We start from the raw sequence: 27,104 nt of genomic DNA on the forward strand, positions 1-27,104 counted from the left end.
GAGTGGGTGCACCATTTCTTCGTGTAGTCGAGCACTTTGATGTTGGCGACACCCATGAACTAAATACCGTAAACATTCTCAAAAAGGTCAGAATAAACACAGCCACCGGAAGAGCACAGACGGCTCCTCAAATCACAATATCACACCAAAAGTTATTTATAGTAGTATGGTTGGATACGATCTGCCTACTATGGGTAACCCTACATCTAAGTACTATCGAGGAACTGCCCAGTCAAAAGAGGGTCACTAATGGGGAACTACAGCACCTGCGTAAGGACCTCTCGTATGTCACTTATAATTACACTAAAAACTAGCATCCCCAATGCACTGCACAGTGCCCTTTTACATAACACCTAGTATCAACACATGACCACAGTCAGTTCCCAAGCATCAGCAAGGTCATGTTATGTCTGCTTGTTAATCCCACATGCATAATGAGCAGATAGGTTATACCTGTCCCTAGTAGTAGTCTCTGAGAAAGCAAAGGGCCTCATTTATCATTACCTATGTAGGATACGAGCCTAGATCCAGCTCAACAAGATAGAACCACACAGGTGAGTTGTAAACCGGACCCAATATGACACCAACCCAACAGCATTATACCTCTTCACTACAACTGCACTGTTTAATTAAACAAACTGTTCCTATTTTGCCATACGCCTCTTGTCTTCTGTTTTTTTTTTAAAGAAATTCAAACTCGAGCAACAGTTTCTCAGTGCTTTGACTCACTGACACAGATTCAGATGCTAGGAAGCAAAATACCATCACAAGAGATGTCTGAAGCTCTACCCACTGAATGTCTCGCCTGCTGACTGATCCAAAATGTGAATGACACTTCCAACAAGGCAAAGAATGAAAGGAGGTATCCCATTACACCAAGGTAAATGATGAAGGAAGGTAACCCACTGCACCTCTCTATGTATGCTGCCCTGAGAGTAGATCTAAAATGTCAAAGACAACTTAAAGAAGCAATGGCTAAAAAGGATCATTGAAAGGCATTCTCTATGTATAATTTGTATTGTTTTGTATTTATTCATGACATACTACTGGAGAAAAAGCTAAATTGGCCTCTAGCCTAGACTTGATGACGGTTATAGCCATCCTACGATTTTATCAAAAATATGCAGCAACTTAAGTCATTTATTTCCCCCAATGTATGGGCTGTATAACATATTGAACAAACTGAAGTCTCAAACTGAAAATGTTCAATTGTTGTTTTGATATTAAATGCTGATTTTATTATAGGTCTGCGCGGAGTTCACAGAGTTTGCGGAACTCCGCAAAGTGACAAGAAAGCTCAGCAGAGTTCTGCAAGCGGTGGAGTGCGCACAAACAGCAATTTGTGCTGATCTTCCTGCTGCTCGGGTATAAATTCTACCCGAGTGGAAGCTCGCACTCGCCAACTTACTGTTGGCAAGTGTGAATGGGGAAAAAAACTCTGCTGCGCTATGCGTTCAACGTAAAGGCCTAATTTAATATATACAAAAAATGCAATGCATTGTCATCATGCTCCATATTTTCATGTCACCAATAACTTAATGAGACAGCTTGGAAACTCCAATCATATAACAATTTCAAGATTCTACGGTCTTTTGTTTACAGATTTTTGCCAAGCTACTGACATCCATATTTTAAACACAGTTTCGAAGAACTGGATAACAGTTCACCGGTGATTATAGGGTAATGTATTTATTTACCTTATGAAAATAAATGTAACCTTGTGTGAGTTCATCTGCGCCTTCTCCGGAGAAAATAACCACACTGTCAGTGTTCTTCCGGATGTATTTGGAGACTAGGTACATGCCTATAAAACATTACAACGTAATAATTAGGGTACCACACTACCGTAAAATACACTCAAACACACTATTCAATATACTGGACACATTTCTCTCGCTGTGAAATCCCTTCTTTAGATTAAACATTTTAAGAGCCGTGCAGAGAACGAGATGGATCCAGGTCCCTAGAATTACCTGAAAATGTCTGCCATAACTTACTAAACACTCAAAAGTAGACACTGTCTCAGCTGTGGAAAAAGGTAGATGACCTGGGTTTATGACATAAGTTTAGGAAAGCATTTGTTAGCTCTAGCTGGTTCATCAAGGGGCTTTCGGGTACCCTATAGAGTCAGGAAAAGAAGACCATGGAGAGCAGGCAGGTATTCTAACAGTATTAGAGGGACCAGGGAATCACTTCCGTGTTCAAGAGACATGACGTCCAGGTCACGAAGGGAGAAACAGTTAAAGCTGCCTTCCACACCACACTCTGATGCCTGGCAATGTCGCTGGTTGTTCGGGCTTTCTGCTATCATCAGTTCGTTATCTAGGGCTCGATTCACAAAGGTGAACAAAGAAGAAAGTCCAGCTTTACGACTTTCTGTATTCACAAAGGGCATTTACGAGTCGCCAAGTTAAGCCAGGCTTTCCCTGGCCTTAATTTTGGCGCTGCCTCCTATTTACACCACTCTTGTAAATAGGGCGCAGAGTCCAAATCAATAGGTGTTGCAGCAGAACGCCCACCGCAACACCCATTGAATGCCCATTTCACACTAAGTGTAGCGTTTAAGGGGGTCTTATTCACAAGCCTTGTAAATAAGACAACGGATTAATCGCCATAGGAACGTCATAAACAATGATGTTCCTGTTGAGATAGGGTTTTGTAAATATACCCCTTAGTGGCTAGTATTATGCAGCACATGTGGACAGCGTTCCTGCTCGTACGCAATCTGGATTACACTGTCACTTTATTGAAAACTGGAAGTCTGACTCATGCTGAATTTGTACTGAACGGGTAAACTCGGCACACCAGGCACTTTTATCCCCTTCTCGGTTTACATCTACAATTGACAACATTCTCCAAGAATGAGTTCCTAGCAAAGGCCAACAATAGCCCAGCTATTACATTGAGTCTATAAACAGTGTTTAGGAAGTCAGTGACTAACGTGCAAGAGCACATGAACATAATGACCCTGTCTGGTCTGTACAAAATCTGGACAGCATTGTCTTTTCAGCATATAACCTGGACACGATTCAGACAGATGCAGCTTTATCTTCATATGGACAAACTTGGTGCATTAGACACTTTAATTGACTCTATTTGCTCAACTGCTCTTCTTTGCATTTGTACACAGATATCTTGCTCAATGATATTTTCCTTTAAAAAAAAAAATTACTTCTTTTAAAAGTTTTTATGAATGCACTTAGTGCTAAGTTTTTACTGAACTGGGCACTTGAATAAAATAAACCTAAAACCATCTCTACAATGTTTTATTGTTTAATAAAAGCACAACATTATGTGACGACTGTTTTCAAGATAGGATAGTCTCTTTCATCACTGTTCTTGTCTTTCAATGAGCATGAACATGAATAGCCTCTTACCAACGGAGGCACGCACAGTAGTGATGTCATAGGTTTCCAGACTAAATATGACGTCTTCTATTGCTTGAACTCCTTCGTCAAAATCGAAAAACACTTCATGATGTTCGCTGCCTATATGAGAAGCAACCTGTTAAGAGAGCAAAACATCAGCCAGCAATTGGGAAGAACACATTATATGTACATTCTATAAATGTAAAAACGATTACAAATCTGTTTAATGACCAAATCATGAAATTGTATTGTGAGAGGGTTTGCAATATGGATATGTAAATTATTCCAAATATTGGATCTCATTCATCTTCTAATATATATATTTCCTCCACAATAACATATCTCACCACAGGAAGCGTTTTCTGCTAAAGGAATTCAACTGCTAAAATGGCAATACTTCTATCATATCAGAATATTGATATGTGTCACCATTGGGTCATGGTGATTATGAGACAGGCATGCGCTGAACATAGCAGAAGGAAGAATCAGCAGGATCTCAATCTGCAGCTAAGAAACTGATCTACCAGGGATACCGTCAATCAACCACCATCTCACCTTTTCAGTGTGTCAGCTATAATGTTTCAGTCATAGGCCCCTTTCTTCAATCTTGTGAGAAGGCTTGAATACATTCATGCATGATGCCATTGTTGCAGAGAATGATAAGGTAAAGTGTAGAAATACAAATTATCACAAATACAAAAGCATATTCATTACTTCTTTGGTGGTGTGTGTTATGTTATGTAGATTTGCAAAGTGCACTATCACCCATGAGTATGTTCTGGCACTGAGCAGGTGCGTGCCTAGCCCTGCCTATGGTAGGTTGGTTAATGGAAAAGCCAGGTTTTCAGCTTCTTGTGCAATTCAAAAAGAGAGGAGGAGGCACATTCTCCAAAACAAAGTGTATACCAGGCTACTGTGAAATCATCCTCTGCTGCAATGAAGTACATTAGGGCCCGCGCTGAGTCTCCATTTTAGTTTCATGTTATCGCTTGACATCTTTTTCTAATGGTGACTTTTTTACATGTTTTACACTAACACCATAATGTACTGAGAAGTTACTGTACATGCAGCTTCTTTCCTAGTAAGCATTGCTAACATATTGTTCATACACTCTGTCCACGGCTAAGCACATAGAACGTAATGCCCTTGCATTTGGTTGTCCGGCTGGAAACAGCTCTAAGACTCCAGACAAACCATTGCATCAGCTCTGCACCTTTGACAAAGCACAATGTGAATGGTACTTTTATTATACAAAGAGCCTCTGAGCTACATTTGACAGAGGAGCACTTCTGCAGGGATTATCCTGGAGCACGGTACACTGTGACTGAGATGTAGCCCTGCTAACTCAGACCTCTAACCAGCAAAGGACAATAGTATGTTCTACATCAGACTGGCTTCCTGGCACATTTTACTGAAGAACTGGGGATTAGGCTATCCCAACGGACCTGGCAGAGGACACTCCCACTAAGCTCTTATTAACATAGTTAGTAACAGATAGGAGTGCAACAACATAGTAACTCTACCATGGTTAAATTGTTCATCTTTTTCACCATTCTTGTAAGGCTGGTCACAATGCTTTCTTTCTTCTGCCTAATAATCCCACCTCATGTTTTCTATACAAGAATACAATTGCTTCAATAAATGTTTTTTATATCTTTCTTTTGTTTACCTTAAGCATGCAGAGTAAAAATGAAAGGGTAGATCTGTTTCCACGGTTTCCTTGTGAAAAAGAGCGATTATGTTCGAGTTTGCTGATACCATCTGGTACCCTGGTAAGGTTAGGGGTTCAGATGGAGCACTGTGAGCGATCTAGGATTGTGTCAACATTTTCTGATTGTATGTGGAGACCAAGTCCCTATACCCTGAAGCTCAAGTTGACCTAATACGCAGTCCTACTTAATTTGTAGAAACCGTATAACACTGCAGAAAGACGGACGTGAAAAGGGCTCATAGGGGACTCAGTAGCAATCTATCTTAAATGCTGTGTGAGTCTCCAAAGAATTAAAAGTCCTTGTAGGATTTAGATTGACAATCGTTTTATTTCTATCGTGTTTCAAATGATGACGCTTTAATCATTTAACATTTCATTATTATCCATTGCAGCATAGCCTTACATCTAGAACAGGGGTCTCCAACGAGTAGCTCGGGAGCTACTGGTAGCTCACTAGCACCCTCAAAGTAGCTCTCAGAGGTGAAGCTAAGCCAATCCCAGTCTGTGCACATTAAACAAAGCAGCAATGCTCATTTCAAGACCATTAGAGTGACAACCAGCCAAATCAATCATAGGGTCTTATGATAACACTCAAACATGCACTGTGTTGGCTTATAGGGTCTGCCAAATGACCATCTGTCTCCACTTTAAATCTAACTAAGTCACAACGAGATTGACCATGTTAAATGTACTGGTCTATCAGTTGCACCACATGTGCAAACAATGCACCAACAAAGAAGAGTGCCAGCAGTTACCAGTGCTGGCCAATCAAACTGTGTAACTGCAGGTACCAGAGTGAAAATGTGTTAATTGGGAGCATGATTAGCCCAGGAGCTGATAAGAGCAGGGTATGGATCCAGGGTAGAGAAAATTAAGAACCTTATCTGCATTTATTTATGTGTGTTTCTGTCTGACATTGTGCCCCTCCCGAATAAACAGTGTTGTTTCCCGGAAGCCATGTCTAAAGTCAAGGGTTTTATCTTTGGTGCGATTGTGTCAGTGCATGGCATAATAGTGCCAATAGCAGAATAATGACCATCCTTGGTCACCTTTTGTCAAGCTAGACTATACTGGCTACCACAATTCACATATTAAGAGCATGACCGGCATACTTTTAGCCATCTCTGGCAGAATGGTGACAGCTTCTTGCATAATAATGGCCATGACTGGTATAGGATGGGGACCCTGGATCGTCTGGCGTCCAGCCTTAGCATAGTGGTAGCTTTGGGACAATTGTGGTTTTAATATTAGCATAAAACAGGCATTGTTTGTGTTATGGTGACCACTTATGGTCTATGATTGTAAGACCGGAGTATTTGAAGCTTAATCTGTCCATGTGAGGAATTTTTACATGGTAGTGCTCGGTGAAAATGATGCATTTATGTTTGGGCACTTTGTATTTATTTATTTTTTTAAATGAAAACTGTTTTTTCAAGACAACATTTTTATTTTTTCTGAAAAAGGTTTTGTTCTGGAAAATTGAGTTTGCTTGCCTAAAAGAGAAAGGTGGTATTTGATGGGAAAATATGTGCATTTTTAATAACTAATATGCTAACAAAGACAAAATATTGCAATTCTAAAACACATTAAATTTGTCTATTGACAGTAGAGTGTGAGTTGAGGAGACTTACTCCTATGCCTGGAATGCTTATTGGTCACTATTGGTAGTCCTGTTTATGGCGGACATAGTGTAATATGAACACGTATATTACAGAGATAAAATATGCTAGTAGCTCTGAAAGTCTTCCCTTGAGCAGAAGTAGCTCTCACAAAAGAAAAGGTTGGAGACCCCTGATCTAGAAGAAGGGAAACAATGTTTCATTTGAGATGGAGGTCTTCAATTTCTTAATGTAGGCAGCCAGTAGCCATGCTTAATTTGGGTGTTCAAAAAGGTCATAATAAAACTTTTTGTATATACCAGCTTTTCCACACTAATTACTTACCTTTATCCAATTTAAATAAGGATATTTTCCTAGATTTTCCTAAACCACATCAAGCAAATTTTCACCTCTCCTTCCAGACACAGAGGTTTTACTTGTCACAGTAATACTCTTCTTGGTAAGACTTACTGTTTGAACCTTCCCCATGCACGATCTTTTGAGAGTCTCTGAGTTCAAATGACTAAATGACTTCCAATTGTGTTGTTCATGATACATAACTAAGATTCCAATGCAAATCCTGACTATCTGGGTTAGTTCGGTTTCTGGATGTAGCTGACACACGTTTTGCTCCAGTCTGGTAGGCCAAAGAGCTTTTACAAGATGTGTGAAGTTTTCTTTAGTTGAATTCAAGATAGCATTGTATTCCAAATTTCTTCCAGTGGTTCAGAGTTACATGGCAGTCCTGGTATCAGTTTGGGCAATGCAGATACTGTTATCTTTATCTCTGGAAAGACAATCTAATACCTTCACAACCCTGAACCAACTTTAAACAACAAGAATAAATATTCCACACATGGGCCTTTCTTATTTACCTGAAAACTGGTTGTCTTCCTACTAGTGTGAGCACAGTAATACTATTGTTAGCCAAGATTTTGCCTTAGTTTTAAATAGTTTTTCATGGTTTACACTGTCAGATAACTGTGTTTACAAGTGCAAAATGACTTTTGCATAGTAAGATTTGTACTCATAACATGATCTACTCACACCAAGAATTCTGTGTGAGTGACTCTCCTCGTCGAGGTGTAGAGAGCGTGTTCAGGGATGAATGCCTGGTAGGCATGTGTACGCTCAGAAACTTATACATTTCTGGTTATTAACAAACCATGTTACAATACCCTCCTACGCTGTAAAATATACACAATGGAAGTCTATTTTCACAGTGATAAAGAGAAGGGAACTCCCTCAAACTGGTGGGGATGAATGGGAAAGGATTTTTCTACAATGAAAAAGGGTTTCCCTGTAAAGTGAAAAAAGTTAGCAAGTACATTTGAACTTCCACCCTTGTTTTATATACAAAAATATATAAGGGTATAGTTTGGCATGGAAACCTTTTTTTAAACACTTTCAGAATTAGTGAAAGGCTACAAAAGGCGCAGGCTACCAGTGGTAACGTGGAATGAAATGTGAATTCCAAACAGTCAGAAATTTGCATCCTGGCGAGGTTCGAAATCTATAAGTGCAGATTTCCCACTTTATTAAGGAAATTAATTTATTGCCATGGGATAATAACTCAGGGCTGAGCATGAGACTTTTTCCAAATCTGCAGAGTGTGCTACGGCACAGCTGCTTGTAGGGTCAACCACGGGGTGCTATACAAGCCAAATATTTGTCTTGAGGGTTAGAGGGGTGCAGCTATTAGATAATCCACACTGATGACCTCCAGTCCGAGTGATGACTGAAAAATATAATCTGCCTAGTTCCATGGTGATTTCGAGGGTCTTAGATATTGACGGTGGAATTTAGGACACTGTGAAACTGAGATAAGAATTGACAGGTACTTTTTGAGTAATGTTCCCGCTTCAGGCAGCACCTAGTTGAAGAAGTTGTGTTTTGTATTTTTCATAGTTGGTGAAATACCAGTTAATTAGAATTCCAGCTTTATTGTATTCTTGCTGCATATACCAGAACCACTGGTATTCATACTTGGGTGAGGACTGAGGGTCTTGTGAGATGCTAGGATTTGTTGTGAATGACTTCCTATACTTCACTTCAATTAACTGAAGACCGTTTTAAGTAATAGTGTAGCATCATTGATGCAGTCACATGTGGAAGGATGTAGGGGACAGTCATGTTACATGCTATGAAATAGAGTACACTTTCTTTGTCTATTTACCATAACTCTAACATTCATGTATGTTTGTAGAAGTCCTTTGTTCACTTTCCGGGACTGGATTGTTATAATTTCTTCCATCATAAGCATGTTTTGGTCCATTTTTGGCAGGAAGCCAAATTATGTCAGCGAAGATTACGCTTAAATTATGCAAAACAATCCAAAATGGACACAAGGATGCATTTGTGCTAAGAAATAGCGCTTAATAAAACAGAACACAAATAGCAAGTAGGAGCAACCTTTCGCTAATGTGCTCATGGGGAAGGATTTCCTCCCCACCCTATTACCATAATTTAGAGCTATTTTCTATTTTAGATGCAAAGAAACATCTCTAAATGCAGAAGAATACTAATAGTAAAGCTGTCCTCATAGTAGGATTTTCGCCCCAAAATCACTCTTACTTACGTTGGGAAGAGTAGTCCTGTAATTATCAGTAATTCTGCATCAAAGAGTAACGTGGAAATACCAAAATTTCTCCGGCGTAATCGAAATTCTGCCCAGGGCTACTCTAAATAAGACGACATGGTGTAAGAGGGAACAGCAAGTGGAACTCAAAATGAATGGCAGCTACACAAAACATGTCAGGTGTGCCATTTACAAACTTACGGGTTGCATGCCCAGTTTCCGCTAGCCTGCACATCTGTATAGCTGGGCAGCTTCCATCTTGTAGCTGCTCACAGACATCTGAAGCATGCAAGCTCACTCACTAACTGCGACTTTGTTGTCTTGTCAGCAATCTGTTGTTCGTCTGCAGGAGGGAAACTCTAAATACACAGACCAGTTTTCTCTAAATTTACATATAAAAAAGAAATAAGTGTGAAACAGTGTGTTACGATGAAAGGCAGCAAGGTGGTTTTCAAGAGATGTTTGGGTAAAACGTCATCAGTTTATCATATCTTGATTTAAAAGTGAGATTTCCTAGCTGACCAGGGATTGTGCTGCTTGATCTGAAAACAATCTCTTGGTAGCATAGAGGGAAATGAAGTCTTATGTACTGATCATTGCCAAGTGTAGGAAAATGCCCCAATTTTGCATGGTAACCCTCACTTGTTGCTAGATTTGTCTGCTGGCTTTTGGAATCTGCACACTGGTGCATTTCGGTTCAGTGCCCAGTACACATGTTCTGACCCCTAAAACACGTTGAATTGCCATATAACTAATTGGCCTATTTAGCATAACTAGAAGTCCCTAGTTTATAGTCCCAAATGTACCCAGGGCTTGTAAGTTAAATGTCATTAATGGACTGCACTACTTATTGTGCCACCACCAAAGTGACAATGTAAAGCATGTGTCCTGTCCAGCCCCTATAGCCTGGGTATGCAGTTTTAAAACTTTTATTCAGCCTAGAAAAATAAACCCTTTGATAGGCTTAAACCGTCCCATCAATTCTTATAAGTCACCCTTAGGTAGGCCCTAAATGCCCATAGGGCAGGGTGCATGATGTTTAAAAAGTAGGATATGTATATTTTGTGTTTCACATGCCCTGACAGTGAAAAACCACACAAGTAATTTTGATTGTGAGAAGCCTGGCCCTTTCTTATGAGAGCTTTGGGTTACACAGTAACACCTTATAATACTTAAATTCAGTTTGGGAGTGAGAAGTAGCTAGAAAAAGGATTCAAGGTTCCATTTTAATAGTAAATTAAAATTGAATATAATGGTCAAGTCGGACTTTATACTATTTTGAAAATTGTACTTTTATAAAGTCGTCATTTTTCTGCCTGACCTAAATGTGCCTTGTTGCCAGTATTCACTGTCACCCAGGAGCTGAATGGCTCCTTGGTCAGTTCTGAAGTGGCTCTCAGAGCTTCGACAAAGGAAGAGGGCTTATCTTCCCCTAGCAGGATGCCCATCTAGGCTATGGCCAGGAAGTTAATTAACTTTCAAAGGTTGCCTAGCCTGTCACTGGTACATGGAGTTCACACATGGTCCTGCCCCTTGTATCGTTCCTCTAGCCAGCCAGTCACCATTCCTAGTGGGAGAGGAGCTACTCCCAGACCTGGTTTGAAGAAACCACACGAGCACCCAAAATAGCCTCCCTTCTGGATAGGCACAGGGAACTCTGCACAGGGCAGAAAAGGTTTTGCCATGTTGGTTTCAGATAGAGAAGGGCATAGTGGGATAGTTTACAGTACAACACACAGGAAATACTGCAAAAGTGGGTAGGGATGACCACTGGGAACTTTTATCGCACTGGTTAGAGAGTGGCCTGAAATGTCCCCCAACCACCAGCTGCCACTGGGCATAAATATGGTACACCCAATACTCTGTTCAGAATACTGCTGGACCTGTGGAAGATAGATGCCTAAACCTGCTGTTGTGACCTGTGAGCCTATGACCTGGATGTACTCCCACTTGTACCCAGGACCAAGATGTTGACTTCAAGGGTCAGTTGGCTGACTGGGACACAAAAGCTATAAAATATCCACTTTAATGAAGAGACTCCTAGACCTGTTCCAATTGGATCTGCCTTGGATCCTGCTGGTCCAGACCCCTAAGTGGTGTCGCTATGGTGCTAGGGCCCTTGGAAAAGTGTATTCCTCCTTCCTAGCCCTAAAATCTGGGACTTATAATCGTTTATTTTTTGTTTGAAGAACTTTGTGTTAGGAGACCGGGACAAACTTGCTGCTGCTGGACCAAATATTCAGGTTACGGAAGCTGTGGGCTTTTGCGCAGCACCAAATCCGTTTCAGTGAGAAGTCATTGAAAATGTATCTGGCCCCATGAAGTCTTGTTCGGCTACAGCTCACAGTCTTACTCCGCATGAGAAATCTGAAATCAGAAAAAGTGACTAAGCCGGAAGGTATCAATCTTTCCTTGGCGAAGGCACCAAAAGTATCCTGCTGGTGAGGGACCTTCCATGTGCACACATTTTGAATATGTCCTGCTCTGAGCTTACCTGCCAAAAGTCAATGGTTTCACCGGCCTACTGAAACCTATTTCGCCCACAGCTTGCTGCTTCGCCTCACTGGGGATTTTCGACTTCCATTTCAGAGACTAAGGGGATGATTTATATGTTGGCAGAAAGGGTAGACCATCAAAATAGCAACATAGTACCTTTTCCGCCACTATAATAATCCACCTACAGGTGGACCTTTGGTTTAACGATGGCAGAGACTACTCCATCCCTGCAGTGGTTATACTCCTCCGACGGTATGATGGTGTAAGAGTCATCGGAGGTTGTCCTGCATGTCGCCCACCTAATTTAGAAAGGTGGACATACACGGTGGGGTTTTTTTATTTTCAAAAAACAAAATCCCGCTTTGGGGTTGTTTTTTAAAATAAAAAAAACTGTAATTTTGTTGTTAAGCTCCGTCATCTGAGACAGGGTCATTTGGCAAATTTACAATACACTGGCCAGAACTGCTTTGACGGCCATTGCTTGAAATGTCCACTGGCCCATGGACATTTCAAAATTTGGTTGTCAGGACCAGACCAGGGCAAGGAAGTAGTTTACTCCATTGCCTTGGTGGAGGACTGCTCGACCACCAAATTCAATATCAGGCCTTAAGTCAGAAGGTAAAACTTCAAACTGAGGCAAATCTGGTATCGCAGTTGGCCTTAACTTGCCCCTAGGTACCGATCAAGCTCATCTAGATAACCGTGGTTGGCGGTTAACACTTGTTGATGCTATTTTTATTTAAAACTTGAAAAATTCATATTTCCAGTTCCCCTTACCGGATTTTTGTCTTTTTGGTGATAACTTGTTCATTTAAATATAGTCATTCTTTATCTCTAGTTTTATGAATTGAAGTGGAATATTTATTGTGTTTTGTTTTCATCTTTTTAAGTGTTTTGCTACTTCTAAAAGCTTTACACATTTTCTTAAGTTAAGTCTCTCTTCTCCGTGACATAGCTACTAAAGCTTGAGCTTGGGTTTAAATTACTGCAAAACTTTACTAGACCTAGCAAGAATATTACTTGTATTGGAATGATTGTCAAATCATTTGTAAAGTGTGGCTTATTACCCGAGAGGGTATCAAGGCGTTGTCCATAGGCACAGGGAGATTAAGTGATTGGCCCAGAAACACAGGATGTTGAACCGACGCCGAGACTCAAACCTGGACCCCCAGCTCCGAAATTGGCACCTCTGGCTGTTTAGCCACATCCTCTCCCATTAAGCCACATCCTTTCCTGTAGTGGACTATCATCCACCCTAATAATCCATGTTCTCACACCAAGTATGACTTGTTTAGTGTCCCAGCAAATCTGGGAAGGAAGTAACCCAAAAAACACGAGGGGAGCAGCATTTGCAAGTCCGATTCCCAACTACATTTGCTAAGTCAGCGTCTTTCTGCGGAGGCGGCTGGCATTAGGCCAGTGCAGTTGGTATCCGCTTCCCTGCCTACCTCTCTCTGCCCCCTTCTCTCCTGCATCAGCCTGGGCACCAAGGCTGCCTTTGACCCTCGCACAGCCTGTGACCGACCCCAGAAGGATCTACATGGAACTAAGAGGTGAGCCAGCACTCAATGGGCACTGGTCAAAGGCAATAGAGGTGATTCCCAAGGGCACAGGCTGCTGAGCGGTAGAGAAGGGTGCAGGTGCGGGCACTCGCAGGGCATTTGGAGGGATGCAAGGCCATGAGGTGGCCAAATTAAGCAGACTGAATGCCCTTGACAGTGTGTACCCCAGAAAGGCAGGGGTATAGACTGGTGGGAAGCAAGAAAACCGGCCTGGGCATTGCTGGTGCCCCGGTTCCCCACCTACCTTAACCTCCTACTGCCTCCCACCACCCAATGCACACCGGGCATTGTAGGACTATATCCAAGATAGACAACGCCTCCGTATATTTATACATATAATGGTTCGAAGGAAAAGCCATCAACGAGTGGGAAGGCGGATGAACTCCTGCCCACGGGTGGTAAAGAGTTGTAAAACGGGCAAAGAAATGGGAGTGCATGAGCAGTGCAACCCCATTCACTAACTGCGGAGAGTATCGATAAGAGGAAGAAGAGGCGTGTGTAACTTCAGCGACCCATAACCACAGTATGATGAGGTCAAGACTAAGGAAAGAAACAGTGAAAAAACGCAGGAAGCATAATAAGGAAAATATCAAAAAGCCCACGGATATGGAACGAATAACCCCAGCAAAAGAATTCCACGCCCGATCTCCAGCTACCTCATACTTGCCCTCAGAACAAGTTTACACCCTTCCGGTTACACAACAGTGGAAGAAATCCCAACATCACAAGATCAGCTACCTAAACTGGACGACTCGCTAGTAGAAAGTTCAGTGGAGCTCGAAAGAGACTACTTCAAGAACTGTTGCATAAAATCCACAGCGACAAATGGCTCCATCAAAAAGATGATTTTGTCCATACAACCCTGCCAAGACTCTCAGGCAGGTGAACCTGTGCAAATAACTTTTCAAGCCATGATTCATGCTCATCCACACACTCAGGTGGCCCACGCAAGGTTGGTGCACACTCAGGTGGCCCACGCAAGGTAGACGAGCCTCCTATTCCTGCAAATTTTAAGTCGAGGTCAGTCATTCAGACAACGATGAAATTAATCGTCAGTTAACATTCCGACACAGTCTTAATATACAGAACTCCTCTCCAATCACCATCTCAAGTGACGGCTCACCCATTAACCTGAGGCTTTCACCGCTCAAGGAAACCAATAATCCTTACACTAACAATACGCAACCTCCCGGTAACAATAATATCCCCAGTCCCCCAGCAACACATTTGACCAGGCTCTCGCCCGGAAATATAAAACGTCTCACACCAACGACCCACCAGACCTGGACAAACACGACTATCCCAGTAGGATGCTAGGAGAGCCAAACAACCGCTCCCTACTGGATCTATCTTTCTTTCAAGCAGATTCCAACAGGATCACAAGTATACATGAAACCCCGAAATGGTGGTGGATGAGCCGAATTCAATCTGGCCCCACTCTTGCAAACCCTACAATCCACAACCGCATTAAATTTTCACTTGGACAAACTAGATCTTCAGGTCGATCTTTGAAACGTACTTGCAGTGTACACTGCAGGGACAGACAGCAAACTGGAAAGCCTTAACAAATTGATAACAATAGAGCAAACAAATTTGGCACACTCAGTATGCTGGTGCTCCCCAATAATAAACAGTTTGTCTTATCTTCCTTCGTTCCTCACCATGGCCCTGACAGAAATCAGAAAATTACCCGTAGGATCACAGGACTCATCATTTACATCACACCGATCCAGACTGTCTTAAAAGCACATAACATAAAGTAAGAAATTAGTCCAGGAAATAAAGTTACCGGTTGAGGGCTAACATATCCCCTAAAGAAGTCATGGTGGTTGCCCCGTCACCTGTTCATCAATCAGTATCTACTAAGTGAAGACATTTCTCACAAACCAAGATAAATAATTCGGATCAAACAGAGCTGAGGGTTGAACCATCAACCTCGCCAAAGATAATGACATCACTGGGCAATGGGGACACCAGACCAGATAACTGAACTATAAACAAATCACTGCAAAAGCGACACCTGAGTAAGAGGAAAACAAACAGTAACTCCTTTTTAACCCATAAAAGCAAAATACAAACTGGCTCGACGGGTAGTGAAAGTAGTTCTTCTGCTATACTTCAACCAACTATAATGCCGACTCCTAAGGCAGCGGTTGGTCACACAGGTAAAATGTCACAGGCATTAGGCTACTGCAACAAACCTAGACAAACCCCTGTGCACATTGGAGAAGGCCCACGGGAGAAACAACAAACTCCAACCCTAGTAGAGCCAAGTAAGGAACCTGTGTTAACATTATACCCCATGCCCTCAGCTAGCGGATTAGGAGTTTCAGTATCCAACATAGACAAAGTAAATACAATTACAGTGAAGCAAAGAAAAGTAGCTACAGAGCAGCACAGCGATGATCCAAGGTCAGGAGGAAAAGAAAGCATTTGGATAACAATCGCAAAAGCCCTGGGTACTGCGAAAGTACGCAAAGAAGTCCCCAATAAGCGACTCAACAGCATTACGGTCATCTCGACGAGCACAAGCAAGGAGTAACAACAGCCTAAACAGGAATGAACCAGTCCACACAGGGGACAGGAGCAACAACATAGACCTAGGACAGGATCTGCTTACTACAAATCAAACATCTAAATTGCTTTTTATTCCACAGTATCCCTCTCAAGGCATGACATCTTAAACAGAGAGAACATTCCTTAGTTGTTAAATTAAACTGGAATCTGATGATATAGCAGAAATAGAATTGATATCCCCTAAAGGCCAACAAATCACTGAACCTACACTAATTACATTGGCATCAGTAGCAATCAAGAAGCTGGTTTTATCAAGATCCGAGCAATTTAAGAGATGTGGTATCAAAATAATTGCCCAGAAAGACCAAGGGTATCCGACGGTATTAGCAAAGCCTTTTGTTACCTCTAATAACATCAGTAATCCTTAATTTTAAATATTAACAAACGCCTTAGACCGAGCCACAACAGGAAGCAAAGCCCAAACAATAGAGATGCCAAATCATCCGAAAGATGACTGGGCTTGGCTGCGAGTAGCCCTATCTAGAGGAAGTCACGACTGAAATAGCGTTCAAACAGCAGTCAACGCCAAAACGTCCGGACTATCAGTGTGCTTTTGGAACATCGATGGCCTTACCCCGAAAATCCAGGCCCATGACGTGATAATGTTCTTAAAGAATCACAAGGTCATACTTCAGAAAGTATGGACCGAGGCAAGCCTTCCATTAGAGGGCTAGTATGGACCAAGGCAAGCCTTCCATTAGAGGGCTATTTAGAATACAGGATTCCCACCCAGGGATGTGGAATTCCTATAGCCCGACGCCCAGGACATATTGTTTGGGGTCAAGGGCAACAAGTTTTCATGTATATTTTGTCCTTGGGACAAGTAGGCCCAACCCCCTGCAGCACAAACCCTTTGGCTGCCAGTTTACAGTACCACATTATAGATCAGGGAAGTGCACTGTCTGCAGTTAAGTTAATATTTTTGTCAATATGTTAATGCTGTTCAAACTTGTATTTATGGTTCATTCATTGAAAGATTTAATTATTAGGGTGATTGCTCTAAGTAAATTTGTAAGCTCTGGCTGCATTACTGACAGTGGTTCCAGTATAAAAATGTGCGTACACGTTTTCAAAGTTTAGCAACATGAGGCTATGTATAATGTTCTCAGAATGCTTTCTGATTTGATGCAAATATTTGCAGAAGCTTGAAAGCAAGATTGATTATTCTTTGCTTTCAAAATAAAATGTTCATAAAAAAATGAAAGCAAGGAAAAAACATTTTGCTAAACTACTGTAAAATTTCAGGTACCATTTCTTTGCAGCATCATTTAGTAACATGTCTTAATGCATGGCAGTATTTCCTAAAAATATTCATAATGGAAAATCAGTGTAACCAGTTTCAAGAAGATTATGGGAAACAAAAAAACAAGCATTGGCAAAGCCAGTAGGTCTGAAATTGATGGCCAGCTTTTTAGTTTTGTCAATGTGTGACTTGTTTTGGCATGGTTTTTGTAAAACCTTATTGGTGTAGGAGCTGCAAGGCCCTCACCATTATAACAAACATTGGCAAAATCAAGAATTGTTTTTGGTCTCAAAAAGCACGCACTGCCACAGTAGTTACTGGCACTGAACAAAACTACTTTCTGTGGCAATATGCTCCTTGTGAAAGAGCAGAATGCTGTCACTCACAGTGAAGTCAGCCGATACAGAGAGTCAGAATTTTAATAAACACAAAAGGTCAATGTCAACGCCATACTAAATCAGGGATTCAATTATTACAGACCGTCTCAAAAGTGCACCCATGGTATATGTCCTTACATTAAGTGCAGCTATACAGCTTTTGTGGATTACTAAGAATTTACAGAATTAGGACAAGAAATAGTACTCTTATAAAATATTTGGGAACTGCATTTTAGCATGAACAAAAATGCATGTGTAGATTTGCTCATGCGAAAATCTGAGTGCTTGCAAGTTCACTTTCCCTCCAACCACTTTTTTCCCCAACTCTGGAAGAAGGTTTATGTCTGCTATTGTCAGGAGTAAATTTACAACACTTCAGTATGGGAAAAGATTAGAGAAGAGTTGTTGGAAACCCTTAAAACATGCAAGTTAGTAGTTTTACACAGACTCAAAAGGGCATTCTAACCTTGGAACTATTGCTTACCACTACCTTTAGCTCCAGTATGTAGATTTGCGGCAACATAAAGGGATTGCAGGTTTTCAAACACCAATATGGTATGAGCCCTGGCATAATCAGAGAGGCCATATCAGAGCTCTTATATAATGAGATTGCTGCCATAATTTGTCGCCACGCTACATGGCACCAATGGGACACGTGTATTTAGTTACAGGACAAGTAGATTTATGAAGCAACCTGCCCCATGGACAAGTAGATATTTTATTAAATTCCACACCCCTGCCGCCACAAGAACTCATAAGTTCAGTAGACCAAGGGGCGGGCTATCGATCTATGGCTCCGGCAAGTTAAAAGCAACGATTGTCCGGCTTTCATTTGAAGAGGACTGGATCACTGGTGTAAGGATTAGAAACTAGAAATGTAATAAACAACTGCTGCTGATAAACTTGCATATCACCCCAAGTGCCTGGGAGAAAAGGTACAAGTTTGACCACCTAACGTGCATCATGTGCGGCTTATTAAGCAACCATGGTAGTACAGCTTGTTTGATCTCAGCAGATTATAATACTAATCTTTTCCAAGACCTTCCGGAAGATTACGATGAAACATGCCCAGGCAGAGCCCAATACATCACAGAACATACAAAGCCCAGTGGCAACAAGCACAGCAAGATCGGTGAATATATGGTACTACGACTCGCCAGTATGGGCTACATAATCCTGAACGGTCGCTTCACCCAGGACAAACTACCAAACTGGACAAGAACAAATGGACATACTAACTCTTTCCTTGACTATACTATCTGTAACAGGGAAATGCTCCTTTTGATAGAGAATTAAAACTTTGTCGCACGGGGGATAGCGACCATCACCCACAAGTAATTACTCTGTATTCCTGCATAGCACAATATGCCATGACGAGCTTGACAACCTGTGGAATCTACACGGAGAACCTAAAAAGGTTAAAATGGACACATTTCTCCATACCGATTATTATGATAGTACATAGAGCCCTTCTAGGCGTGAGGAGCATTGATGACATTTCAGCAACGACATCATGGGTGACTTTTACCTGCCAATTGTTTAAAAAAAATTGGCAACACTGCTCAACAATTTAATAGAGGGAATCATAGTGTCATTGCAGCTTCATCAAGAAATTGAAAAACATATGCAACGCTGCATTAAGATGAGTTCGGAGGTGCCCGGGGGCTGAAATACTATTTAACAACTATAAGCATGCACAAAAAGCAGTCTGGCAAGCAGTGTCCTTGGAGAAACGAAAACGTTCTGATCAGTTCTGGACAAAATTAGTTCATGCAAGCAAAAACTTGAATACAAAGCCTTTCTGGTCCCTCGTGAACAGGAGAATGCATGGTCAAAGGGGAAAAAGCAGAACAAACATCCCAGAAGAAGAGTGGGCATCTTTCCTAATGACTCACTTTGAAGCTACTGAAAAGGAAGACGATGTACCAGCTAACTTGATAAAAATGGGCCCCTTGATTAATACAAGTCAATTGCAACCCCTAATGGGTACAACCCCTGCCGTAGTAACTGAGCAATCCCCGGACAGGACCATTCGGACACCATCAAAAACAGACAACAAAACCCCCTCTCAGCAATGGGAGTCACATCAACAGGCCAACAAAGCTCCAGAAGCACTGATAATTCGAACGGCAAAAATTACAATCAAAGGCAGCTCTGACGGGGCACCTGGGCCAAATGGAGTACCCCATGTCCTGCATAAGCAGGATACAGAGTTCTGGGCCGAACATTTAGCATCCATGTTCGATTATTGCCAGACCACTTCATTGATACCACAGTCCTCGCGTGGGGCTATCATACAGCCAATCTATAAAGGTGGTACAAGATCTTACCCAACAAACTATAGGTTGATAGCCCTCCTGGACGTTGAAGCCAAGTACTAAGCCAGTCTGCTGTTGGAAGACCTGTCACTGTGGGTTACACAGAAAAAACTAGTCCCCTTCTATCAGACAGGATATGTGGCAAAATCAGGAACTCCAAACAATCTACTTGCAATATCAGTTTGACAGACAAAGCAGCAGCATCAAGATCCTAAATTCACTGCTGCTTTGTTGAATTTAAGGCAGCGTTCAACCACATGCCAAGGGGATTATTGTGGTCCAAGCTACAGAAATGGGGGATTCCCCGTCCTCTACTGGAGGCCATCATCCAGCTCCATACAAGCACATGGATCCGTATAAAACTGGGAGAGGGAGCTCACATCTCTAGGAAAATACAAACATCGAGTGGAGTAAAACAAGGGGTGTGCTGGCCCCCTTACTTTTTAACCTCTTCATCTCGGATTTATCACAATTTTTCAACGACATTAACTGCCACCCCCCACCAAAAATGTTTGTGGCATTCGGGTGAGCAACCTGCTGTACGCAGACGATCTAGTACTGTTTAGCCATACAAGGGTAGGCTTACAGCGGCTGCTTGACCAGCTTAACATCTAAACATTCACAAACAAGGAGGATGGCTCTACAATGGTAAGAGCATTGAAAGGGGATCCTCCTATAAATACCAAAGGGTCCACATAGATACGAGGTGTGCTTTTTTAAAACAACAGCAAGAGGTTGGCGATAAAGCATTGATGCTGAAGGTAGCATTTACAAAGCTAGCAAAGCGGCTATCCGGCCCAAGCTTGTCTCCACTAATAACAGCTATGAAGGCAAAAATGTACACCTCTTTATCCTATGGACAGGATATTATGCTGGGAAAAGACTCCAGTCTGTTGAACAAACTAACAGAAAGAGTTTATAAGCAAGCACTGAGTTAACCAAAAACCTCATCTCCTGCCCAGTGTAGACTTGAGCTCGGCCTCCTAGACCAGCAGGCCGTAGGGGCCGATGCCTTTCTCAAACTATGTAACAAACTACAAACAACTAGAGCAGGCGGCTTGGAGGCACTGCTGTGGTGGGAAATAACCACCAGTCAACTGGGGCAAAAACATCGCCTACATCTAGAAGATTCCCTGCACCTTTAATAAGCACAAGAATTTTGGGACATTAATCCACCTCAGCAGGTCCTCAAAACATACATTAAGAAGAGCGTGCATCTCTGGTCATTCCATTCGGACAGAGCACAAGTGGCAAAACGTAAACATGCCTGGTCGATTATAACCCAGTTTAAGCCAGGTCCAAAGGCCCCATATCTGTCTTGCAACTATGCAGCCTTCTGGAAAAAAAGATTTATGTTCATCAGGTTGGGGGAGTGGCCTTTTCTTTACCATCTACCCAGTTGGCGTCACCTAAATGACAATACAATGTGCAGGGGTTGTGAATCCAGCAAGTAATCACTTGAACATGTGGTATGCCACTGCCCAGCACTGCTCAAGGAATGTAGGGCTCACTTACGGGGAGAATGGAAGAAACTCAGTGTCCACTCTTGTTGACAAACCATTATCGCATCCTTCAACCCAGACAATTCGGTGCTTAATATTCGGTTTGCCAAGTTTGTTATAAGAGCAGCAAAAAGGTTCAGCAAGTCAGAGGATCGGCTCGTCGACACCTGTAATCCAGCACTGGCCCCTTCCTAACCAGCATTTCGATTAGATCATAACCGGTATAGCCCATTGACCCCACAGTTAGCAGCTTTGACAGGCATTCCCAGCTGTTCACTCAGAGGCTTGCATTCTCTGTGACCTCACAGCACATTTTATCTTTTCTATTGTTTTGTCCTATTTATAAAAAGAGTTGCCAAACCCAGGGGAACAGCTAGTAGGATTCTCGTAAAAAGTCATTTGTTTTCCCTCATTGTTAATCAAACTGAAGCTCATCTGTTTACTATTGTCCCCCAATTGAGAACCAACCAAGGGACAAAGGTTTGCACTAATTCAAGACACCTTCAAATCCTGCTTAACATGAGTAGAATGGATTGAGAAATCAATTATATTTTAGTGGGTGTCTTAATTTTAAGTATTTATTGTTATACATCCCTCTTTTTAACCGAATGTGTGAATAAATGCACTGTCGATTGCCATTGTAATGATTTTTTTTTTAATCGAACAATAAAGTATTAATCACTTTAATCCCTATTTCACTATCCCATAGTTTGCTGTTTTGTGTCTTCTCCATCTGTCTAGGTGACCAGAATACATTTTCATATACAGAAATATACATGTACAGAAATTTCAATGCTTGCAGAAGTGCACTCCAGTGGGGTTAAATATCAACGGTAAAGACAATTAAGGTGGGGTCCGCTCACTGAAAATAAGGTTACAAACTGTACAATGTATCAGAAGCAAAACATGACAAAGTAAATATTGTGTTGCATAAGCTTTAAAAAATAATCTTGATAGACCCCTGCTGTTCTCCCTCACATTTCACTCACTGCTATTCACGATTACGGTCAAAGATTACAAAAAGTGCACTCACAAGCTTTCTGCTGGCACACAAAGAGAGAAATAAACAGAGAGACCGTCGATTGCATCAAAAACATAGTAAATTCTCAGCAACAAGAGCCTACAATAGTCAGAGCAGCAAGGAATTAATCACTTACCTTCCGAGCAGCTAATATGTCTGGGCTACCTTCCATTCCAACTGCAAAGGTTTGCAGTGGGTAATGAATGCCAGTTTCTTTGGAAAGTTTCATGAGAAGTGCTGACACTAAACTTGAATCCAAGCCACCTGTCGAAAAGATGAGAGAAGAAACTAATGTTCTGGATTGTTCTCTTCAAATTAACTTTTTCTGATCAATATTTCTAAAGAGCAACACAAAGCATTAAAAAGTATAAAGGAATTACAAAAACATATATATATGAAATGACACCACGAAGTAATGTAAGTGGTCCAGTTAGGCTCAAGAAAGAGCACCGCAATCCAATTTCAAAACCACCTGCTATTTCTGCCTGGAGAATCACAAGACAACATACACCACCCAAGGTCAGACCAGCCAATGGCAAGTCACATCTTTGGAAGTGTATGCTTTGTTATCTGTGGCACCGTAGTTGTGATTTAGCCATAGCTGGCAGTGGTTACATGGGAGTGGGGCTTGCCTTTTTGGGGAAGCCTCAGGACAAAAGAGTCTGTGAGCTCCTTACCACAAGTGTTTAATGATGTGAGCCTTTGCAAGTCACCACTCAGTATTGAATGATTGAGCTGTTAGGAATTAAGTGCCTGTGCTATCTCTGTGGTGGTCCTGCTGGTAGCGCCCTATTGACTGCCTGCTCCGTGACGCAGAATGGGTGAGCTCTTCAACATAAAAGGATACATGGGCAGCAAGCAATTTGTTGACAATTGTTGCTGTCCGTGACCTAAAAGCAGCAAGCTTTTCTAACTAAAAAGACATCTGGGATGTGTGAACTTTGTGCACAGTGAGGTCTAGCTGCTTGTGCTGTCCCACAGTACTAATCATGACACCACAATTGTACGCAATTTCGTGGTAAAGGCATGAATGGTAAATGGGTATGCGTGGCTAAGGTCGCGACCCCCTTCCCCCGCCCTAAACTACAAACTCCCTACATGCCGCCCCCAGCCTTGAGGTCCAAATAACCGACCCTGTCCCACCCCCATGCTATCCCTAACCCTTAGCTTACACTACCCGACCCCCTTCGACCCCACGATGTCCCTAAAACTACCCCAACCCCTTCCACTGCCCTTAAGCCTAATATTACTCCTATTTGCATCATTGGAACATGCGTGGCTCTGCCAACGTTGTTCCAACTGTTCCCCTGACACCACTAACCAGTTATATGCCTGCACCATGGCTGAGGACAGGACAGGCTCTCGAATGTAAAATAATATCTGTGACTCGTGAGATACATCTAGCCACGGGTGGGCCTTGCGTATCTTACAGGCCAAAGTAGACTGGACTAGGCCATCTGCTTTGGCTTTGATTTCTTCAAATGTCTGGAGAAACAACAGCCCTTCTTTGGTTGCTAGAGTGGGACCACATAAGGGTTTTTACTGAACTGAGATTGAATGGGGATGACAAGCAGGAAAGCTTGATGTAGGAGGTATTAGTAGGGGGAGATCAGAATATGCGCATGAACCAAATAAGCATTCTTGCACATCAGATGCCCACACCAATGGTATTTTGTTTTTTGAGTTTTTTGAAGCATGGCGAAGCAGAAAGCAAATGGCAGGCTGTCACATTAACAGAGTCTCGAAAGCTATCAGCAAATTATCAGATTGCCCTCAACCTAAGTCATGTGACCATCAGATAAAGGGTGAACCTCAAGTACTGCTTCCCTACAGTAACACATTTCAAGCAGAGACTGACTGCAAGTCAGTGTCTACACTAGAAGCAGTGAAGGTCTTTGTTAGTAAAGGGTGTTAGTGGAACTTGCTGACAGAGGGGACGGAGAAGGCCAAAGTGTCGGATTTGCAATGGAGAGGTGAGTTGTTTTATCTAATGTCATTATAATCATTTAACCAGTATTATATGTAATGTACTCATAGGTGTTTAAATATGCTTAGATTTGCAGAAGCTACAGTCAAGACAGGCCTCTTGCAAATTGGCAGGGAGAGAAAGTCGTATAAAACTGGCTTCAACATTTTTAGCAAATGAGCTGGTGAATTTGTAATTCGAATTTGCCACCCTTTGTGCCTAATATTCACACTCAGGTGTGTGAGAGAGGAGAGTAATCAAACTCTGAGAGGATCCCCAGTGTCCAAATATGTGACTCTTTCGAAGGAGGGCAGCGCTACCATACTACACAGAATATTACCCAGCACAAAATCCACCAACTAGAATGCCACTAATGTTTCTACCTTGGGTTCTACAGCACCTACATGAGCTTTCTATCAGAAAGAAGCAATAAAGAAATTAACAGAACACCAACATGACTAGAGGAGACAGAGTGGTTATCTTTCATTAAGGACATGTGTAGCCCTAAAGATTGCTTTACCCCTTACCTCAAAGATTATAAAAAGGTGCCCACTTTCCTGAGCTGGAACATTGAGAGGCTAGCCTCCAAAGAGGAGAATACAAATTGGACTGAATGCTCTCTGTGGTCAATCTGTGCACGGCAAGTCCCCCATCTTGAGGCAAAACCTGTTGTAATCTCTAGCTAGGTTAAAGTATTCTTGCAGCCACTACACTTCCATATGCCTATTTACAGTTCACTATTATTTGTGAGTCACACACAGAGATGTTGCAGTATATTGTGGATTTTCCATTCTTGTTTAGGTCTAGCCCAAAGTCAGCTTATGTTGGAAATAATCAAGCATTGGTAAAGTCAATTTTTTTAAATGACAGTGCTTTTCATTAGTGGCTTTGTTTGTGTAGTTGCGCAGAATGTTGACTGGGTGGATGTGAAAGTGGGTCAAAGGAATGGATAAGGGAATGGACAATGAGTGAGTGCATGCATGGATGAACTGGTGAGTGACTGGGTGCGTGGACAGAAAGATGACTGAATAATTATGGATTGGGTGAGGTAATTGAGCTATCAATAGGACAGTGGATAGACGGATGGCTGGATGGACCCATGAGAGTATGGTTAGATAAAAGAGTGAGATGATGAGTGAGTGCACAAATAGCGTTAGCAATGTTGATGGCAGGATCTTTTCTCCACATCCGCTACTGTTGCTTCTACGCCCTGTCACTTATCTATTCATCCATGCATGCGTTCAGTCAGTCACCAATTCATCCATTCACAATCACCCACTTTCTCCAACTCGAAAAACCCTGCATTCAGTGGCTCTTTCCTGCATACAACCACCCACACACACACACATGCATGCATGCACACATACACACAGACAGACTTTCCCAGCTAATACCAAGCACTTGCATAAATAAAAAGCCAGACCTATTGGATTTGCTAATGCTTGTTTTTCCTTTATATTTGCCTGCATCAAGAAAGACAAGTTAATAAAAGACAGTTCCATAGCCAGATGAGTTGAGATGTTACTGGAGAAGTAATGTTGGTTTCCTATTGTGTCTGCTAGTGTTTCTCATATGTCTCTGGTTTTGTTTTATTCCCCCTTTCTATGTGTTCTTCACTTTTTGCTGCCCTTACTGGCAATAAAGATAAAGATCTTAATGAACTATCAGCCCTGTGTTTTCAAAAAGTTGTGATTTAACATCAAAATACCTAGACAAATTTAGATTTTCTGATTTACAGAGAAGAACACACATCAAATGAAATAAGAGGCAGCGCTGGCCTTAAGGAGGAGTGAGGTTGGGTGCTGAACTCCGCTCCGCGGGCAGAGTTTGTGGAGTTTCGACACTTAATGGGGAGTGTGGTGAAAAAACCTCTGCCAGCCTAAGGCAGAACGGAGTTCACTGGTGCACTTACTCACCCCTGTCGTGGGTGAGAGCACCAGAGCTAGGGGTGGGCGGAGTTCTACTCCGTAGAATTCCGCTGAGTGTTGCGGAACCTGCTACATTTTGCAAACGGTGGAATTACGCCAACTTGCCCTAGTCGTAACTAAGCCCAGCAGACAGCCTGTGGTACCTGCCATCGGCCATCACAAGACGGTGGTGTTCACACATATTTGCGTTTGATTACACGTATAAATGTGAAATATCAACCACGTGTCCTCGTCTTTGCGGAAACACAGACACCTGAAAGCTTGGCCCCTAATCAAAGAATAAATATGTGTTTATTAACACAAGAGGCGAGAGATGGGGATTCTGACTCCTGAACCGACAGCACAGAAGCAAAGGTGGGCATTCATCTCCCATGGCAGATAAGAGGCAGACCAGAGGATCTCTGCACCTGCTGTTTCATATGTTCCACTTGTGAGAAGAACCCAATGTTCAAGTGTTGGCCTCGGGCTTTCACAGTGCTACATTGTTTAATCAGGATTCTGCACCTTTCTCTAGTCTAGGGGACTGCACATCACTACATAATAAAAGAAAGCAGTGCCTCTTGTGTCTTCCTGTTTCCGCACAGGCCTCAGACTGGCGATATCCCAGTATCCAGAATTGGAAGGGAATTAAACCTCTGAGCCAATAAGGAAAACAAACACTAGCATAATTTACCACCTGTGGCCCGAGCCAAACAGGGTTTCTGCACTGCCACAGATAGGGTGCCTCCTTAGGCCCCAGGGACAGTGCAAGTAGTGGGAATACCCCCTCACTGTCGTGTAGGTAGTAAATCCCAGCATTAATCGGGGCTTAACGGGCGTGAAGCCTCCTAAGTGAAGTCTCTACCTGTGTGCGCTCTGT

The 27,104-nt window shown here is 42.2% G+C and overlaps 1 protein-coding gene across 1 annotated transcript in view; it reads right to left on the reverse strand.

Moving 5' to 3' along the window:
* Positions 1–27,104, reverse strand: part of ASNS (asparagine synthetase (glutamine-hydrolyzing)) — a 245,567-nt gene that overhangs the window by 136,853 nt on the left and 81,610 nt on the right. The window contains exons 6-8 of the mRNA XM_085630875.1: positions 22,488–22,615; positions 3,378–3,504; positions 1,698–1,804 (exon numbers count right to left, since the gene is read on the reverse strand). Coding sequence (XP_085487001.1) covers positions 1,698–1,804; positions 3,378–3,504; positions 22,488–22,615 — 362 coding nt within the window. The remainder of the gene's footprint in view (positions 1–1,697; positions 1,805–3,377; positions 3,505–22,487; positions 22,616–27,104) is intronic.

This window comes from Triturus cristatus, chromosome 10 (genome assembly GCF_964204655.1).
Source record: "Triturus cristatus chromosome 10, aTriCri1.1, whole genome shotgun sequence".
In the NCBI taxonomy this organism is placed as follows: Eukaryota; Metazoa; Chordata; class Amphibia; order Caudata; family Salamandridae; genus Triturus; species Triturus cristatus.